Consider the following 20877-nt stretch of genomic DNA (forward strand, 5'->3'; position numbering starts at 1 on the left):
AGAACCCCTCATCCACGTTCCCTAAAGCTCAGCAGGGAATCTCTTTGGACCCTCTCACTCACCTTCTCCCACACTCAGCAGCAGGTCCCACTCTAACCCATGGCTCTGTAGTGGATCCTCCACTACTTTGTGATGCTTGCTTTTCATTGTCAGCCTCACACAGTCTGGAGGCGCCAGTTGTGGTGGTTTGCATCAGAATGTCTTCCAAAGGCTCCGACGTTTGAATAGGAGGTGTGGCCTTGCTGCAGGAAGCCTGTCACTGTGGGTGAGCTTTGGGGTTTCAAACCCTTGCACTGTTCCCAGAGAGCACTCTTCTTGCTACTTGGGGTTCAAAATGTGATCTCTCACCTGACACTACATACATTTGTTCTCTCTCTGCTCTTGGGTGTAATGTGACTGGCTGCTTCACGGTCCTGCTTCTATCTCCCAGAAATTATGGACTGTAACCTGGAAATGTAAGCCAAATAAACCACTTTTTTCTCTGAGTTGTGTGTGCATGTGTCATTGTGTGTTTGTTGTTGTTGTTGTTTTGGGTTTATTTTTGGTTTTTGGTTTTTGGTCAGGGTATTCCATTACAGCAACAGAAATGGATGTAGGGAAGGTCCTACTCCATAGGCTGAGGACAGCCCTGGACCCCATGCAGGCTATGGAGAGCCATGTGGTAAGCACCAGCCACTTGACTGAAGCCCACCCCACGGAAAGACCTCCCAAAGGAGCCTTTGGGAGGTAACAGGGCTAGAGCAGTGAAGCGTAGGGCTTCAGTATAGGACAGTGGTGACTATGAGAAAAGAAGGCGGGGCCACAGGAAGACAAAGTGAGTGAGTGGCAGCTGATGTTAGGGAGGAGTGGTCACAGAACGTGGGAAAATGGGTGGAGCTTCCCAGCTACAACTGTGACTTCTGGTGCCTTAAGCCAGAGCTCCGACAGACTGACATCATCCACCCAGCCTCCACGGTGCCCACAGAGGGTCAAGGCTATAGCCTTGAGTTGGGAAGTCATGCTGATTTGACCTCATGCATGGAAGCTCCTAGTTCTCTGCAAAATTGGCTGCTGTTTGGGCCTGGGTGACTCGTGTGTGTGTGTGTGTGTGTGTGTGTGTGTGTGTGTGTGTGTGTGTATCCGTGTCCAGGGTGTCCTGTGTACTGTATGAGGCATAGCCGGCCCCTTGGCCTCTACTCCAAGTGACAGGAACATCCACTCTGTGATGGTTAATATTCTCAATTTGACAGGATCTAGAATCCTCTAGGAGATAAGCCTAGGCACTCCTGTGAGGAAGTTTCTAGATTGGATTAAGAGGGATGAGAAGAACCTACTACTGTGGGTGACATCATACCTCCGGCAAGGATCCTGGAGTGAATAACAAGGAGAAACCAAGCTGAGTATGAGCCTTCGCTGTTCTCTGCTTCCTGACTGTGGACATGATGTGACCAGCCACCTCATGTCCCTGCTGCCGTGAGGGACTGTGTCTTTGAACTGTGAGCCAAAATACTTTCCCCTTTAATTGGCTTTTGTCGGGGTATTTTATCACAGTCACAAGTAACAAATATGCACTCCACAGACAGAACTGGTTCCCTGGAAGCAATCTGCAGCTGCCCTCTACTACCTAATTCCCTGCATCTTCCTGCAGAGGAGTCTTCATCATTTCTCTAAAAATGAAGCTGAGCTTTGTCAGAAGGGGAAGCTGAGCTCAGCGAGGCGAACTTAGTTGCTAGAGGTCACACAGCAAGAGCATGGGGACATATCTACTTTCCTCCACAGGGGATACTCCTGTCATTACCACCCCCCAGTCGGCAGCTGTGTGGACTGAGGTTGGCCACGTGAAATCTCAGTGCATCAAGTCCAGACTGAGTGTTGTCACTGTGTGTTGGATGTAGCTGTGGTTTCTCTGCCTCCCTCTTGCCCGCCACATCCAAGGATGTCAGCGCTGTCCTGCTGGGAGGGGAGCTGGCTTTCTGTCTGGGTCTTCTGTAGGTCTCAGGAAGGCCAGACAAGCAAGACAGTTTGGACTGTGGCTGTGCCATGTCTGCCCAGGCCTGGCATCCTCATCTGAGCCTCTGGGCAACTTCACCAGAGCACTTCTTATACATTTGTCCCATGAACCTGCTGGAACCCCTGACCCTTCCACACTCAGTACGATCTACTTCTGAGTGTTTCTGGAGCCACACGTGGTCTAAATCAGGCTTTTCAGTGAGGAAGCCCCTCCTGTGTTTACCTCAAAAGTACAAGCCTGAGGTAATGCCAAGTCCAAACAAGTTGGTCATGACACCCTCACCCAGCCCATGTTGGCTCTACCAGGCCTGCACAGCCAAGCCAGGTAGCCTTGCCTAAACCAAGCTACCATAAGTTAACCCAGGGCACTGGCTCCACTCAGGCTATACCTAAGACATGAATGTGTCAGCCCAGGACCAACAAGGCTAACCCAAATCTACCCAGGCTAGCCCCAAGCCATAGTCCCAATGTCTGAAGTCAGGCAGGTCAAACCATACTGACTCGCTTGACTGACCTTCAGCAACAGCACCCAGGGGTGAGACACCCGAAAGATACAAGCAACCTGTCATGACGGTGTGTACTGTCTTGAGTTTCTGATAGGCCATTCTGACACCCAGCTGTCCTAAAGCGAGGGCGCACCGGGCACCCCAACCTGCCAGCTGTTTGACAGTCATGGTCACATTGTGCTGCCAGCTACTTGACATCGCTTTCAAACTTGATTTCAATAATTATAAAGCTGTCTGGCCTCTGACAAACAAGAGGGGGGCTTTCTCTCAGCAGCCAAGGCTGGGAGGAGGTGACTGGAGTCAAGCCTCGTCCTCCTGTGTGTTTCTGCTCTTCCTAATTTGTGTTTGCCCAGAGAGACTGAAATGGGGGAGCTTGCAGGCTTGGTACTCACACTCCAACCTGCCAATCACAGTGAAGCTCTACATGATTGGATGTGAGTTGAGGTGAATTACTCCAGTTCTGTGTTTTATGAATGGGGAGACACCTGTGGAGAACACAGACCTCTGTGTGCGTGTGCTCACATGCTCCAGGAAAGCAGTCACTGGCGCCAGCATCCCCAGGTCCACAGCCTCTGACTTATATTCTGCAGGGCTCTTGCATCTACCCCATCAACAGCTGGACTCTGGAATTGAATCCAGTGTCTACCTGGGCTTCAAAAGGCTTCTCTGTAAATGTCAGTAACGACAGCAGGATCAAGGGTCGGCACGACTCTCATTATCCTAGCCTGGGTCACCTGCTCCCTTGTGCTTCAGAGCACTGTGTAAGTAACAACATGCCTCACTCTGTCACGGAACAGAACCTACTACATACTGCCTGAGACAAGTATGTTCAGGGAGCATGGCCTGAGGGTCCTCAAGCTCCTGAGCACACCCCGCCCAGTCCCTGTTGCCTGCACTGGAGCACCTTTTCCGTCTGCCCAGTGGGATGTAATGGGCTCTGGATCTGCTCTTCTTCACTTCTGACCATCTGGGAGATATGACCAGGGACGCTGAGTGAGTACTGTCCCTCTGTGACCAGGGTAAGGGCCTTGTTCGGGGACTGCTGACCTCGGAGAGCACACCGGGCATCTCTGTCTTTGAAAGGCTCCTCCCGAGGTAGATTCTGTTCCCAGCTTCCCCCGCCTGTGGATTTATTTACTCGCTAACCACCTGTTCCGCACAGTTGCTTCACTTCCTGTTTGTATAACCCCTGGGGTGGCTCGTGAGCTGGCCAAGGGCTGTGGATGGTGAGAAGGTTCCCAGGGGTGGCGGCTGTTCTTGTCCCAAGCGGAGCTAGTTTCAGCAACTTGTTCTTGATACAGGTCTCCGCCTCATATGATTAATTCCATTTATAGCAGAACCAATAACTCATACATTCAAGGCATTCTGTCATGCATACCTGTAAATAGATTGAAAGTTTACTGAAGCATGCTGGGTAAACACAGTTCAAGTGTCTGCATGTCTCCTGGAAGGCCTCCAAGTTCTTTAGATTCGGGCGATATTTTTTATAATGCATATGAATTCATGCTACAAAGGCCACCTTGCCACCCCCGCCCGCCGCCATCACCCCTGAAATTCCATTTACTTTCAATTTTGCTGTCGAGTTGCTCTGTGTGAGCTGTGCCTGTGAAGGTGAAGCTCACAGCCATCGCTCTTCATTGATTTAGAAGTGTCGCCCTCCTGTTGCAGGCTCCTGTCACATCGTGCAGTGACCTGAGGAGATACTGCTTGCCTGTGCACAAGGTGAGGACCCGAGGTGGAGCCACCCTGGCTGAGCAGCAGGGTTCAGCCCTAGGATCTCAAAGAACCCAGGGAGAGCTTCCCACACTGGCAATCAGGGTAAGCAATGGTCCCAGGAAGGATCCTGAAAGTTCTCTTTCTTTCTTTCTTTCTTTCTTTCTTTCTTTCTTTCTTTCTTTCTTTCTTTCTTTCTTTCTTTCTTTCTTTCTTTCTTTCTTTTTTTCTTTCTTTTTTTCTTTCTTTCCTTCTCTTTCTTTCTTCCTTCCTTCTTTCTTTTCTCTCTCTCTCTCTCTCTCTCTCTCTCTCTCTCTCTCTCTCTCTCTTTCTCTCTCTCTCTCTCTCTTCCTCCTCTCCTTCTCCTCTAATGTATAAGGATATTTTGCCTGCATGTATGTAAGTGCAGTGTGTGTGTGTGTGTGTGTGTGTGTGTGTGTGTGTGTGTGTGTGTGAGTGTTACCTGCAGAGGTGGTAAGCAGACATCAGATTCCCCTGGGACTGGAGTTATAGACAGTTGTGAGCCACCACTTGGATGCTGGTAACTGAACCTGGGTCCTCTGCAAGAGCAGCCAGTGCCCTTAACCACATCTCTCCAGCCCCTCCTTTTTCTTTGAAGGCCTCATCAGGAAGAAGGCAAAGGGGATCCCAGCACTGTTGCATGTCCTCTGACGTCAGCTCTGTCTTCCAGACTGTGTCCTACAGATTCTCTCACAAGCCACTCAGGTCCTTACCTGGGAGTTTCCTGAGCTGTTGAAGCAGGATCTCAGATTCCAATCTGGGAGCTGAGGTGCCCTAACCCCCTCCACGAGCACACAGGGCTTTTCCTTCCATCTGCTCCTCTTCCGGGTAAGAGATGCTTGATCTTCTCCTGGGAACTACTCCTCAGTGAGTGTGATTCAATCAACTGACTGCACCAAGCTTCTGGTTGTCTCCCTAGCCTGGCCACACAGAACTCCAAATAATCTACTCACTGGCTTAGCAAGGACTGCAGCATCCAGGGAGGTCCCTCTCTAGAACTTTTGCTGAAACAATTGATCACCAACCAAGGGGCTGCTGAGAATACAGTGTCTAACTCACAGTTGCAGGGACCTTCTTCCTGCTAGGAGACAGCCTCATTCAGAACGGAGTCAATACACCCAAGTGCAAAAGGAAGTGAAGCCCGGAGGTCAAGAGCAAACAACTGAGTACCAGCTCCAGCCATTCCTGAGGTAAAGGCTTGCCTTCACTTTTGGGTTGCCTAAAGCCAATAGAGATCTTGGCATTTGAGATACCTGAGCTAAAATATATTCTGTTTCTTTCAGAAGTTAGAATGAGTTCAGGTTCACTGTCTTCTGATTGAAAAGCAATATCCTAAGGACACACCTCAGAGCCCGTATCCCGAGCCTTAGTCAGGCCTTGCCAACCCTTCTCACAATTGCCACGGTTTCCTTGCAAGTTTAAGAGTCTGGTTCTAAATTAGTGGTGGGTTTTTTTGTTTTGTTTTGTTTTAATTCTCTTGGGTACTACCCTTAGTAAAAAGCAGCCACTCCCATTGTTAGAGCACTCACTCACCCGGTTATGTGGAGGGTAATGTCATGTCACTTAAAACAAAAGGTTAAGCCTGACATGGTGACTCACATTTGTAATCCTAACACTCCAGAAGAGCTGAGACAGGAGGATTACCCTGTGCTTGAGGTGAACCTCATAGTGGGTTCAGGCCAACTTGGGCTGCAGAGTTACAGAGTGATATACTGTCTCAATATATACATGCATACATACATACATACACACACACACATATATACACACACACACATACATAGATACACACATACATAAAATAAAAGAAGTAACATGAAAACACAGAGGCACCTCCCACTCCTATGGGCTTCTCTTCTCACAGTGCTTTCTGCCCAAATATTTCAGGCATCCCCTCATCCCATTCCAGTCTCTCCACAGGTGGCAGAGCTGCCCCTTGGAGTCAGTGAACAAGGTAGACCACCAACCTTCTACTCCATGAAGCCCTGGGCTTTTTCACCCTTGACCTTGAATAATATGTGTGAATACACTTGGCTTAGGTTGAGCTATTAATTTTATTTGATTTTACATACCAAAGTCAATGGTATTTGGAACACAACAGGAAAAATCGATGTCCATGAATATACATGATTATGTAAACGACCATGCAAATGAAAGCCCCCGAGGCCTTTGGCCTGCATTCTTACTATACCAGACCTCAGGAAAATATGAAGGCAGGTTTAGACAGCAATGAAAAATAAATATGGGTTCTACTCCCCTCCCATCCCCCTGCGCATGGTGCCTAAGTACCATAGTATGGTTTGAAAACAAAGAACCTGTTTTTATTTTGTAACTGTGGTCAAGCTTTTGTCCACTCTGCTCACACCAGGCACTCCCAGAGCCTTCCCTTTGCTGACTCTGGGCTTGGTGTGTTCTTTTTCTAGCAGCTTTGTGGCCACCACTGTGTTCCCTTCATCTTGGTGCACTGTGTTTCATCTCAAACTGTCTCAAGGTATTTTCTTATTTCCTTTTTCATCTCTCCCTTGACCCTTCAATGTCCTGGACTGTTAGTATTTCTCTGTGAATTTTCCAATACTTCTGAGTTTGTCCCACTGTACTAGGACTTCAAAAAGCTCCATGTTTGTGGTGACAATGGGAAAAAAGTTTGTTTTGTGACCCAGATTAGGAACTACCCTGGGAAATGTCCCAGACTCACTTGAGGAAAGTATGTCTATACCCCGATCTCTGGCATCCTCCTCCCAACAACCAGGATACACAACCAACCCAAGTGATTAATGACAGGTAGAAGGTGAAGATGATGTGGTCTAGAAACACAAAGGAACACTAGTCAACCTTAAACAAGAAACACTTACCATAGGCAGCCATGCAGATGACCCCTGGAGACCATGCTAAGTGAAATAAGCCTACTACTGTCTGGTTCTATATGGAGAGCCTGCAGGAGGCAGGTCCAGGAGACTGGAAACTGATCAGTGGAGACAAGGCACAAAGTGGTGAGGGAGAGGGCAGTTCACCAGCATGAAGTCTAGGCTGTGCAAGGTGAGTAAGCTTCATAGACCCATTGTGTGGCTCGGTACATTTGCCTGGTTCATGAGCAGATAGACCTCAGGTTGTTACCTGTTCCAATAGACAGGTTGCAGTCATGAAAACCTGTGAGATCACCTCAGAAGGAAGGGGCAGAGAGGGTGTGAGGCCAGCTAAGGGGGTGCATGGAGCAGATACTGGCCATGCACCAGGAGCTCTGTGCTCAGGAGACATTGTTGGAGGGCTGCGAACACACTTAGTAGAAGGCCCTGCTCTGCTTGGGCCATATGGCACCTTAGCTCATACAATCAGATCACTTCCCACTCTGACAACTTGAAATTAGTTGTACAAAGGATGTGGAGCTCGTTCTGCCTCTTGCTCTCTCCCTCATACTCTCTCTCCCCCTCTGAGCTCAGCCTACACACAGCCAGAGAGCTGCCTGAAGTGAGAAGAAGGCTGGGCTGGGCTGGGTAGGCAGCCTGTACTGAGGGACATCAACACGCCCACTCTAGCACAGAGGGTCTCTCCTTGACCACTATCCTGAACCTGCCCTCTGGGAAGAAGCAGGTATGTTTCTTCCAATCAAGCCTTCTCTTCCTACTGCCCCCACTGTTCAGTGATTCCTGGGAATGTGACTTAGCTGGGTGACACTTCAGTGAAGAGACAGCCCCAAAGACCACATTCCCCAGGCCAACTCTTCAAACTCCAGTGCCTGGGGATCTGGGATTGAAAGGAGGGCCTTACTGCCTTGTTTTCTTCATTGATTTTCTCTAAGCCAATCAACACTCGTCTACCACTGGCATTTCTGCTTCCTTGAGTCTGGGATTCTCCCAAGAAATCAAGGCTAACCACCCACCTCAAAAGGAATTGGAAGAAGGTGAATTGAGACACTGCACACTCATCAGTCCATGAAGGGCTAGAGCATCTCTTCCTTCCCTAAGGCTCAGGCTGACTGAAATGTTCCAGTATATCAAGCCTCTTGAGTGCCTCAAACCAAGTAAATTGTGCTGGGCTCTTTTTTCTCCCCGTGTTCCATGGTGCTCCCCAGAACACCAGATTCCAAATGAACTGGGTAGGGAGGACCACATCATACCTCTAAAGGTCATTATTGCTAAGAGCAAAGTGTGTATACTTCAAATATGGTTTCCTGGCAATGGTTTATAAATGAGAGGGAAAAATCATAACTGTAACTGGACACCCAGGAAGGAGGGAACTAACTTCAATGCAAAGCACTTTCTCTGTGCTGATTCTGGAGCTGAAGTTCCCAAGTGGGAAAGATGGGGATGATTTTGTTTGATAGTGGCTAAAATACCATCTTATGAAGGATGTTTCCTGGGATTTGTTGGGGCTCAACAGACTCATTGGGGTTTATGGGGTTTATAGAAACTCATTGGGGCTCACAGAGGTTCATGGAGAGTCACAGATGTTCACAGCACAGAGGTCTCTTAGTAGGTCCCAGACAGCTTGCTCACCAGTTGGAATTTTTCACCACTAAACCATCTGGCAAGGCAGGAAACAGCAACTCTGCCCTGGGAAGGTGGGTGGAAAAGCCAGCACTTAATCTGAAGTTCATGTAGGGAAGATAGGCAAAGAAATATCTGTCTGTACCTCTAAATTCCAGTACATCTGTGTTGCAGAATATTAGCCAGTCATGAAAAGGAGTCATCAAGCTCTAGAGGCATGAAATAAACTCAAATTTATTTTGCTAAGTGGAGGAAGGCAATCTGAAAAGGCTCCACATTCGGACTCCAGTCATATGACATGCTGGCGAAGAAAAAACTGTGGAGTCAGTAGAGAGGCAGAGGTTTCCAGGGTTAGGAACTAAGTTAAAAAGAAGCACAAAGATGCTTAGCCAGGGAAATTTATCTGAGTGGCACTATCAAACTGGCCACACTGTTTCCATTCAGACAAGGGAGCTCCCTCGTAAAGCCCAGATCTCAGCAACAGTGTAGCCATGTGGGTTTGTTACAGTCTTACTACAGCGTGGAAGATGTTAGTGCTGGGAGGCGGGTTCCACTGGTGTGTGTGTGTGAATCTTGGCTAGGGGAGCCGGTCTAATCTCCTTATTTTCTGACAATCTTTCTGTAAACCTAAAGCAATCCTAAAAAAAAAATAAAGCCTTTAAAACATTTAAAAAATACATTTTATTCATTTTATATGCCTGTGTATATATGTGTGGCACACATGTGAGTCAATGGACAACTTGCAGAAGTCCTTTCCTTTGGGTCCGCAGGTACCTTTGCCCCACTGAGCCATCTTGCCAGCCCCGTCTGATCTGTCTGCCTCTACCTCCTAAGGACTGGGATTACAAGCATGTTCCACCGTATCCAATTTATGTGGTGCTGGGGATGGAACCTAGGACCTTGGGCATGCTGGGCAAACAAACATTCTACCCACTGAGCTACACCATGGGTGGGTACTCCTGGTGCTGAGACACACTCATAGGCTGTGGGGAGTACTCAGCTCTGTCTGGATCAGCCCTGCTTTTCATTCTTTTTCCTTGGTCCTGCAAAGGGTCCAAAATAAGTCATGTTTGTTATGATGCCCTCTGCTGGGGCCTTTCCAGGGATGGCGCGCATGTGCGTGCGTGCGTGCGTGCGTGCGTGTGCGTGTGTATGTGTGTGTGTGTGTGTGTGTGTGTGTGGGGGGGTGTCCATCTCTGTAGTTGAGGAAGTCACCTGGTACTCTCTCACCTTATCCCTATGCCCAGCTTTCTGCATAGTGTATCCAGTGCTTGCTGCCTCCCTCACATGTGCTGTGTGTGTGTGTGTGTGTGTGTGTGTGTGTGTGTACATGAAGGTGTATTCACATGAGCATGTAGGTAGGTATGTGTGCACATGTGTGCACACGTGTGCATATGTGTGCATATGTGTGCACATGTGTTAGGAGCCCAGAGGTGACTTCCCATCTTACCTTTTGTGACAAGATGTTCCAGTTTCCTTTCTGTTCCTGTGTCAAACACCGTGGCTAAAAGCAACTTGGGAGAGAAAGGGTTTATTTCAGCTCATAGGTTACAGCCTGTCACTGGGGAAGTCAGGGCAGGATCTCAAACAGGAACTCAAACAAAAACGATGAAGAAATGCTTCTTGCTGTCTCCTTTGAAGCTTCATGCTCAGCTAGCTTTCTTTTTTTCTTATTAAATTTTTAAATTTATTTTACATACCAACCACAGTTTCCCCTCCTTCCTCTCCTCTGTTCCCTCCCCCATCTCCTTTCTACACCCCTCCTCATCCACTCCTCCAATGGGAGTCAGCAAAGCATGACATACTAAATTGAGGCAGGACCAAGTTCCTCCCCACTGCATCAAGGCTGAGAGAGGCATCAAACCATAGGGAATAAGTTTCAAAAAGCCAGTTCATGCACCAGGGACAGATCCTGATCCCATTGCTGGGGACCCCACAAACAGATCAAGCTACACAACTGTCACCCACATGCAGAGTTGGTCCTATGCAGGCTCCCTAGCTGTCAGTCTAGAGTCCATGAGCTCCCACAAGCTCAGGTCAGCTGTCTTTGTGGGTTTTCCCTTCATGATCTTGACCCTTCCCCACCGCTTTGCTCATATGATCCCTCCTCCGACTCTTCAACTTGACTCCCAGAGCTCAGCCCAGTGCTTGGCTGTCAATCTCTGCATCTGCTTCCATCAGTTACTAGATGAAGGTTCTATGATGACAATTAGAGTAGTCACCAATCTGATCACAGGGGAAGGCTAGTTCAGCACCCTCTCCACTATTTCTAGGAGTCTTAGCTGGGGTCATCCTCGTGGATTTCTGGGACTTTCCCTGGTACCAGATTCCCCCCTCTATCAAGATACCTCTTTCATTGCTCTCCCTCTCCGTCCCTCCTCCAACTCGGCCATCCCAATCCCTCTACACCCTCCCATCCCCAGTTTACCCAGGAGATCTCATCTGCTTCCCCTTCCCAGGGCAATCCATGTGTCTCTCTTAGGGTCTAGCTTCTCTGGGGCTGTGAATTGTAGCCTGGTTATCATTTGCTTTACATCTAATACCTACTTATGAATGAGTACATACCATGTTTGTCTTTCTGGGTCTGGGTTATCTTACTCAGGATGATTTTTTTCTAGTTCCATCCATTTGTCTAATTTCATGAGGTCATTGTTTTGTTTTACCGCTGAATAATACTCCATTGTGTAGATGTACCACATTTTCTTTATCTATTCTTTGGCTGAGGGGCATGCAGGTTGTTTCCAGGTTCTGGCTATTATGAATAATTCAGCTAGCTCTCTTATATAGTCAAGGACCACCTGCCTAGGGGTAGTGCTGCCCAGAGTGGCTGGGCCCTCTGCATCAATTAACAATCAAAACCAATCCCCACAGACCAGTTTGATCCCTGAGACTCTATTCCCAGGTGATTCTAGGCTGTGTCAAGCTGACAAAGTCTTCCGGAACACAGTTTTCTCACTAAAGCTGAAACCCACAGGTTCTGCTGGGCTGGCTGACCAATGTGCCTCCCCAATGCGGGGATTGCAGATGTATACCACCACCGCCAGCTCTTACATGCTGGGGTACTGGGGCTCCAACTCAGGTCCTTATGCTTGCAAGCACTTCCCTAGGACCACATTTCCTTCACCATATTGTATATCTGTGCTGGCTAGTCTTATGTCAACTAGGTGACACAAGCCAGAGTCACCTGAAAGGAGGGAACCTCCAATGAGACAACGCCTCGTAAGATCTGCCTGTAGGCATTTCCTTAATTAGTGATTGGTGTGTGAGGGTCCAGCCTATTATGAGTAGTGGTGGTCCTGGGTTCTGTAAGAAATCAGACTGAGCAAGCCAATAAGCAGCACCCCTCCATGGCCTCTGCATCAGCTCCTGCCTCCAGGTTCCTTCCCTGTTTTGAGTTCCTGTCTTCCTTCAATGATGAACAGTGATGTGAAAATGTGAACCAAATAAACCCTTTTTTCCCTAATTTGCTTTTTGGTCATGGTGTTTCATTATAGCAACAGAAACCCTAAGACAGTATCTTTCTGCCCCCCTGTAGCAAGCCCCTTACTGGGAAGATGGCATTGTTCCTTCTGCACTGAGGTGCTGGGAATCTCTAGAGGTGATTATACTCGCTAGGGGAATCATGCTGGTGTCAGTTACCTGGGGATAATGCTTAGACTGAGCCCTTGGGACTAGGCTCATTCCCCACACTCACAATGTGAGACCCTGGCTTGGTGCACCAAAACTCACCCTTTACCTGATCCCCAAGGGAGTGGGTCTCCAGGGACGCCTGTGGAGGAACCTCTCTACCTCTCTACCTGTAGAGTGTCTTCTCCACTGGAGTTCCTGTAGACCCAGGAGGTGAAAGACTCTGGGCAGCTGTTGGGACACACCTTCTGGGACAGAGTGCTGAGCAGGGCACCCACCTGGGCAGGCCGCACACACAAGTCACCTGGGTGGCCTGACCTGGGCTGAGAATACCTGTCGCCCAGGACTTCAACCTCACCTTGCTACATGGGATTCATGTTTGAGGGAGAACAAGAACGGTCCCCAAGTTCAGCAACAAACCTGCTTACAGACAGCATGGGAGGGCTCACCATGCACTGCCATTGACAGCTGTGTCCCCAGGCCTCCTGGGACTGTAGAGGACAAGGAACACCTTTTCCCAGCAGGCCTCGTGATTCCTGGCAGATGCTTAAACTCGTACAGCCCACTTTCACTTCCTTCCCATTTTTCTCCGTCTCTGTTTTTATGGCCACTCTGTCTGCTCGTATTCTTAGCTTCACCCATGTTCTTCCTCCCTTTAAATCTGATATTATCCACTTGACTGTTTAATTTCATTTCCTCTCCTTGGACGCCTGTTTTTATCTTCTCCCTCCCCCACTGCCTCTGGGATCCCATTGTCAGAGTCCACCCACCCCACCACTGCAAGGCTCTTTCCTCCAGCTCCTGGCTGCGGTTCAGAAAGGTGGCCACACAGCCCCTCCCCCACTCCAGGCTGCCTGCTGACTCTATCTCTGCTCTCAGCTATTCCTCCAGAACTTAGTCAGATATGTGTTGAGCACCTGCCGGGGATGCTGATGAAAGCACAGAACACTGGGAATAGATGGCCCCACTGGAGACACACGAGGGCCAGAGTGGTCCTGGCCATGTGGGGTGTGTCTCTCAGCCTGGCCAGGATTTCTCAGACCTTAGATGGAGCTTCATGAAGAGCTGTGGTCAGCAGGGAACCTGGATAGAATGTCAAGGCAACTCCAGGGCCAGTGCACGGTCTGAGGAACAGTAGGGGTGGGAGCAGGGCATGGTGATGGAGTGAAAACTTGCCAGAGGCCAGGTGACAGTGCACCTGCCTCACAGGCTGTAGAGAAGTTGTCAAGACCCTCAAGGGGCCATCTGCAACAAGACCACCTCAGATCTAACTTCCCAGCCAACATCGAAGAGAAGGAGGCTGCAGGGATCCAGGGCAGGCAGAGATGCCTCCAACCACTGGCCAGACAGAGCGCTCAGGCTTGGGGTGTGTTTTAGAGAAAAGTCTAAACAGGAAAGATCTTTTTAAAACATGAAAAGTCAGTCCTCAATCCACTGAGGGCCTGGGATCTGGGTCACCAATAGCACTGAACCCATGAGAGACACAACTCTATCCACATGAGGAGGCCTTAGAGGACAAGTGGGGGCACCACCACATCACAGGGAGACGGGGTCCGTGCCTTCATGGGAGTGTGATAATGCTGTCCATCAGTGACTCCATTCTGAGCTCCTCTCCTGCTGAGAGCGTCTGCATACCAGCAAGTGACTAGCCAGACAGAATGTAGGGTCACCTGTGAGTGCCCTGGGATGTGTGTGTCTCCACCTCACCACCGGCACCCCCTTTCCTAACAGCAGACAGAAACCTAATAAACAAAGCAGCAACAAAACATGTCACTGACTCGGGTCACAGGAGAGTCACATCTCTCTCCCAGTTAGACCTGTCCACTCTGACAGCTGCCAGCTTGGACAGCTTTCTTTGGACTTTTCCCTTTTGAGTTGTACATCCTACTTCACAGATGCCTCCAACGGTCTACATCCCTTCCCCCGGCCCAGCAAACACCACGGTGTAATGGCTAAGGGCATGAGGATAGACTGAAGCATCCTGAGGCCCCAGTTCAAGAGTCTTTGCTAGCTCTGGTCCTCAGTTTCCTCCTGTGCAAAATGGAACAAGTGTGATGTGTGCCAGAGTGCCATACACATCCTGCATCACTGCGAGTGTCCGCCAGGTGGGAATCCGTGCTGTCTGAGGAGCGGGCGAGCTTCCTGTGTCCCTCTCCTCCATGTACAGAGAGGATGTCTGCTGCAGTGCATAGTCAGGGCAGGTATGACGGCCTAGGGCCTACCAGACACTTTCCTCCCCAGGGAAAGAACAATGCCAGCCAGAAGGAGGGTGCTGAGGGGCAGAGTGGGGCTTAGCATGGCTTCTGACTTCTCACTGGCTGAGGTCAGGCAGGGTGTGGAGTCAAGGGGAGAGAAGACAGGAGCCAGGACTTGCCTACCTCCCTGTTGACTCCTTCAGTCTCTGGACCAGGATGGATCCTGGCAGCCGAGCACCAGGCCCAAGTCCCACTGTCCCTTGTTGCAGAATCTCAGCCTGGAACTGGTGTAGTGGTTCTAGTCTGTAATTCTAGCGCTGGGGAGGCTGAGGCAGGAGGATTGCCAGAAGTTGGAGGTGAGGGAGAGAATATCTGACAATGGACCACGACAGGCCATTCACATGTCCAAGTCTTTTTTCCTATTGTGGGGCACCAGGATTGCATGAGGTCACAGTTCTAGGCTTGCAGAGCAAGGCTTGGCCGGCTGTAAGTGGCAGTGGTACTGAAGGGAAAGCAGGCTGGAATCTGAAGACTCACAGTGCATGAATACTCCTCCTCCTCTTCCCAGGGAATCTGGCCGGCTGGAAGTGACACTAGACTTGCAGGCAGAGAGCTACTTGTACTATGTTCACCTCTCCTCCTCCCCCACTCCGTCTCTCTCTTGCTCCTTCCCTGAAGAGTCTTCTGTCCTCTGTGCAAAGAGGCTTTCAGGAGGCGGTAGCAGGTAGATTCCCTTCCTTTCCATCCTGCCTCAAATATTCTTAACAACCATCCCCCAAGGACCTGGCTTTATTTTGTGAACACAGTTTTTGCTAACTCTGCCTTCTTTACAAGACGGCTTTTTCATTTAACAGTGAGGTGCCTAAAAGATGGTGATAAATGCAGGCTAAGAAGATGGCTCAGTCATTAACACGCTTGCCACAAAAGTATGAGGAACTGAGTTTGAACCCCCAGCACCTGCTTTAAAAGCATGCATCTGTTACCCAGGCACTGGAGAGAAGAGACAAGAGGAAAGCTGGGGCTGGCTGGACAGCCTAGCTGAATCAGTGAGCTCCAGGTTCTTCCAGAGACCCTGGCGATATCAACAAAGGGGAAAGCAATGGAGGAAGACACTGGAGTCAAACTCTGGCCTCCACATATAAGCACTCTCTCACACCCACATATACATGTGTAAATACCTGCATGAACACACCACACGCACGCACGCACACGCACACGACACGCACGCACACACACACGCACGCCACGCACGCACAAATAGGGAGTGCAAAACTATGAATACAGGAAAAATCAGAGATCTGTGAGTATTTGACTTGCAGAAACTGAAGCCCTTGCCTTATGCCCAACAAATGGGAGATGTAGAAGACGACCCTGTTTGCAAACACCAACAGCTTCACAGGTGTTGAAATCACTCATTCTGACACCCTCTCCCTGATGCCTTTTCTTAAGTTCTCTTAGGAACAAAAGTGCACTTCCTTCTAGGGCCCCTTACTCAGGTCCTGAGGTTCCAGGTCTCAGTGGCTTCCCTGTGCAGGACTGGTAGGCATGACAGGTCAGAAACTCATCTTTTACCTACAGAGCCCCAGACAAGGGACCCAAGGCCAAGGAAACAGCATTCCCAAGGCTCCTTGATCCAGGGCACTCCACAGGAAGCAATGTCTATGATTCAAATGTTAGTGTATGTATGTGTGTGTTGCTGTCCACGAGGGTGACTGCTAAATGCAAGGGTCTGAGAGTCTAAGACCTTATTCCCTGGACAGCATTGGTGGTGCCAGGATCTTCACTCTTCTTTGTATGAAACAAAGACCGAGTAGTAAGTTTTTACTGTAGATTTTAGTATGGGCATTAAGAAAGGGGTTTAAGGAAAAGATGGTATTGACTCACCACTGTAATCCCCACACTCAGGAGGCTGAGGCAGGAGGATTGTTGTCACTTTGAAGCCAACCTGGGCCTAAAAATAGAAAAAGAAAGAAAAGGAAAGGAAGAATGGAGGGAGGAGGGAGGGGGGGAGGAAGAAGGGAGGGAGGAAAGTGGAAGGCAGTGTTGCCCCTTGAGGACAGAACCTAGAGAATCTGCATTTTCATTGGGGATTTGCATATTGCCTCCTAAGTAGATGGGCAACTTCTCAATTGGCAGTGGTGTGTGTGTGTGTGTGTGTGTGTGTCTGTGTCTGTGTCTGTGTTGTGTCGTGTCTGTGTCTGTGTCTGTGTGTCTGTGTGCTAGCCTGTGGATTTCAGTAGGGAGTACTGGGTAAGGGGCCCAAGAACCTATATTTTTAAGCAAGCTTGGCCATGCAGCTGGTCAGACTGCAAGAGACAGACTAGGACCGTCCCTGGGAAGAGCAGCTTCATGTTTTCTGTGTCTCGGCATGCCCTCTCCGCTTCACTCAGAACAAGTCTGACAAAGCAATGCTCTCTGCTGGACTCGCATGGGTTACTGCAACACTTCTGAGCCATGTTCTTGGAAACGTGGGTTCCCATAAGATGCCTAAGCCTACTCCTTGAATAAGTAAGTTTGGAGAATGCTGCCCATGCCAGGGGTCCTCCTGGGGTCTGCCTGTGATTGCTGCTAGTCAGCTTCTAGTCCATGAACTCTCTAGACTTCCTTCAAGCCTGGCTAAATAACAGGAAACTGTACAACTGCACCCCTGGGGTAGATACATTTACATAGTGCTCCTGATTCACAGCAGGGCTGGCTAATGCCAGGAGAGCAGACTCTGTCAGGTAGTCACACTGCGTGTCTGGAGGGCCAAGGCTCTCCAACACTTAACCATAGGCAGCCCTGGGATGTACTAAGTCCAATATTTGAACCTCAGGACCTACCTGCTTCCTCCGACCTTTCCCCAAGGTGACATGGTTGTCTGCCCAAAACACAACTGGAGAGAGGAGGGGATCTTCCAGGTGACTGCCTTTGGCTTTATGCCTAGGTTTACTGGGAACACAGAGTGGCCCCCAAGATGGCGTCTCAAGACAACACAGCAAAGAGGAAAGGTTTGGCTGTACCACCAAGGCTTGGAAGGGACCCAAACTGCTCACCTGGGCAAGATGAAGTGTGTTCAGGAGGGAGGCACATCTTTCAGGGACACGTGCACTGGCTGCAGAATGGAATTTTCCAGAAGGATTTGCTCCCCATCTCTTCCTGACTATGCAGTGGGTCTGAGTCTGTAGTGTAGCCTTCTCCTCCAAGTCACTGTGCTCCTGTGAGTAACCCCAACTCACTGACTCACCAGGCTGCACTCAAGTCTTCCTTTGGTCTGGGCGCCTCTCTATCTGGGGTGGATGTTTCTTTATGTCTCCCCAGAAAAGGCCACACAGCAGTCTGACACTACAAGGCTGGCCCACCCAGCCCTGTTAAATTAGTAGCCTCTTTGTGCCCTGACACTGGTACAAGCTGTTGAAGTATGGTCAGGATGGCACAGATTGTGTTCCAATACTTGGTGGTACAGCCAAACCCAGAGTCATATCCTTAGACAGCCCACTGTGCATGCAGGGTCACCTAGAACCTGACTTCCCCTGGGCATGAGTGCTAGCCAGTAGACCAGCCAACAGCCTAGGGTGCCATCCACCATTTGGGGGTGGGGGAGGCAAGGAGGAAAAGGTCTCTCTGTCCAAGCTGACTCTGACTTTGGGGCAATCTTACCCACTCTTCTCAAACCAGAGCTATTGTATTCTGGACACAGATTCCCTCAGAAGAGAGACAAAGAACATGTGAAATATCTGAGCAAACATTCCACTTTTCTCTTCGTTGCTTAGATAAGGAAGGAGCGGGGAAGCCTTCACTCACAATCCAAGCTGCCCTTATTTTTCAATGGGAGCGATATGATCCTTAAAAAAAAAAAAAGAAGAAAAAAAAAAAAACCCACAAGTCGGGCTTGGAAATTGGCCATGCGAAGCAAATGGAGCTGGCCTGCCCAGGAAGCTGACAGGCCTGACAGCTCTGCCTGCTGGAGATCCTTCCTTTTCAGGGCCTCTGATTTCTTCCTTGCCTTCTCAGGCCTGCCTGCAGGGATGAGCAGGGTCCCTTCCAAACCTTGTAGTGTACTCAGAGCCAGGCTCACATCCTAAGTTTTCTCTTGGGCTGAAGGGGTCAGAGGAGCCCTGTCAGATGGAGAATGACCCCCTCCCTTCTCCCTTCTCTTCTGACCTCTCTAGGTATACCCGTCAGTTGTTCGGTGGACTGGAGGCCACCACAAAGGCCTGTATCGGGGGAGTTAGAAGACACAATGGCTGAGGAAAGTGTCCACTCTCCACAGTGGGCTCTGGAAAGAAGCTGACCTAAGATCACGGGGTGATCGCGAGGGAGTCCTACAAACTATAAAGGACATCTAACTTGGGGACGGAGACCCCAGTACCGTCTTCAGTCCACACAGTCTTTGCTCCTAGAGGCCGAGTGTGCTTGGCTACTTCTGCCGAAACGGAGCTCCAGATGTCCCTCGGGACTGAGGCCGGCGGGACAGCAAACAACCATGCTCGCAGGTTGATGAGCGAGTGGGCGCGGGAGCGGCGCCTTTAAGGCCCGCGTCAGGCCCGGCCGGAGGGGCGGGGCCTCGGCGGGGCGGCCGCGCGGCTTCACCTGCAGTTCCGAGCGCGCGGAACAGAGGCGCGGGCGGCTGCGAGGCCGGCGGACGCACCGGCCGGAGGGAGCGCGCCGCCGGCCCACTTGGCCTGGCTCCCGGAGCCCGGGCGGCGAGCGCGGGGAGCAGCAGGGCGGGCGCGGGCGGAGCGTTGCCGCGGCGGGGGAAGCCGGGCACCGGGAGAGCGCCAGGGCGGCGCGGCGCGACGGAGACCATGACCACGGGCTCGGTGCTGCCGCTGCTGCTACTCGGGCTCTCGGGCGCGCTCCGGGTAAGTTGCCGCCTCCCTGCTCGCGGGCGGTCCAGGAACCCGTGGGGTTGGCTGGGCTACCCGGGTTCTCTCATCCCGCCGCCCGCGCTGCACGAAGCCGCCCGCGATCGGAGCCGGGAGCTGCGGGGCGGAGCAGGCGGGACCCGGGATGCCATCTCGCTGCCCGATCTGCGCTCCGGGGCCGCCCTCTTTGGCGTAGCGCTCGCCTCCATCGCCCGGCGCAGCGCATCCTGAGTTCCAGCCGCTTGCCGGGGTCGGGTCCGCTGCGCGGAGCGCTCGCCCGGGTCCCGTGGGTGCCACGGAGCGCAGCTGAGGTGGGAGGCGGAGGCGACTACGGGGCGCGGGCTGTAGCCGTGGTGTCTGGCGAGTCCTCTCGACTTAGAGAAGGGCCGGAAAGAGGGCGCGGCGGGAGCGCGAAGCACTAAGCCCGGGCACAGGAGCTGGACACCCGCGCTATCCCCACACCGTCTCTGCGCGGTCCCTAGCCGGCTCAGTTGGGTGGCTCAGGCTCGCTGCGGGGCCTCTGCGCGGCTCGGCGGCAGCTCCCGCGGCGACCCTGAGCGGAGATAGAGTGGCCCGAACCCCCTCTCGTGGCCGATCGGTCCGGTGGCCTGCTCGCGGCCAAGCCGAGGTAATATCGGCGATGAACCAGGGCCGGGGACCGCCCGCTCCGAGGCCACTAGACCGTCGCCGTGCGCGGGGAACACGCCCCGGGGGGACAGAAACTTTCCCGGCCGACTTTCGCCTCCCGCGGGCTGCAAGTGCATGTCGGAGCTGCAGTCCCAGGTTTGCGATTCTGAGTTTGACCCGAGGAAGATCTTCGATCCGACCAGTCTTCTCCCAGCCTCCGGGGCCGGATTCCACCCCAGCTATAGGCTGCGGGCTGCGGGTGGCCTCCTAGCCGAACCCGGGCGGCGCCGTTGCGCGCAGCTGGAGGACTCGGCCGGCAGCGAGGCGCGTTCCGCTCCGGCGGCCCGCGAAGCGGAGACTGCCGGGTGCCTGCTGCGCCCGCGGCTCCGGGAGCTCATCACCAGGGACACGGCACCTGGTGCGCCTTCTCCGCCCGGTAGCGGACTGGATTGGTGGGGACACATGCAATCTCCCTTTCTGGCAGCTTGGGTGGAAACCCCTGCCCACTCATTGCTTTCCCTTCCTACTGATCTAGACTTCCAGAGGAGCGGAAAGCAAGCCCTTCTGGTCAGTCAGGGGAACCCTCCCTCCTGACTAGGCTTGAAACAGGGGCTTCAGGGTGAATAAGAGTCCAGGACATTGGGTGGGTGAACTTCACACACACACACACACACACACACACACACACACACACACACACACACACACACACGCCTTGCCTCCTTGCAGCCTGGTAGCAGAACTGGTCACTCCCTTTGCTCAGCTCGGAAACAGCCCTGGAATCTCTTTGATTTTGCCAGCTCCTTTCTTGGAACCCCACCCCTGTGGCCTGCGGAGGGAGGCTGCCTCCTCCTCACCTAACCTAAAG

The 20877-nt window shown here is 51.4% G+C and overlaps 1 protein-coding gene and 1 pseudogene across 1 annotated transcript in view; both read left to right on the forward strand.

Moving 5' to 3' along the window:
* The window catches only part of LOC114704225, a 90605-nt pseudogene extending 71856 nt beyond the window's left edge, over nt 1-18749 (forward strand).
* A 384-nt stretch (nt 18750-19133) lies between these two features.
* Cdh4 (cadherin 4) overlaps nt 19134-20877 on the forward strand; it is a 485154-nt gene continuing 483410 nt past the window's right edge. The window contains exon 1 of the mRNA XM_028885363.2: nt 19134-19379. Coding sequence (XP_028741196.1) covers nt 19323-19379 — 57 coding nt within the window. The 5' untranslated portion in view covers nt 19134-19322. The remainder of the gene's footprint in view (nt 19380-20877) is intronic.

This window comes from Peromyscus leucopus, chromosome 4 (genome assembly GCF_004664715.2).
Source record: "Peromyscus leucopus breed LL Stock chromosome 4, UCI_PerLeu_2.1, whole genome shotgun sequence".
Lineage (NCBI taxonomy): Eukaryota > Metazoa > Chordata > Mammalia > Rodentia > Cricetidae > Peromyscus > Peromyscus leucopus.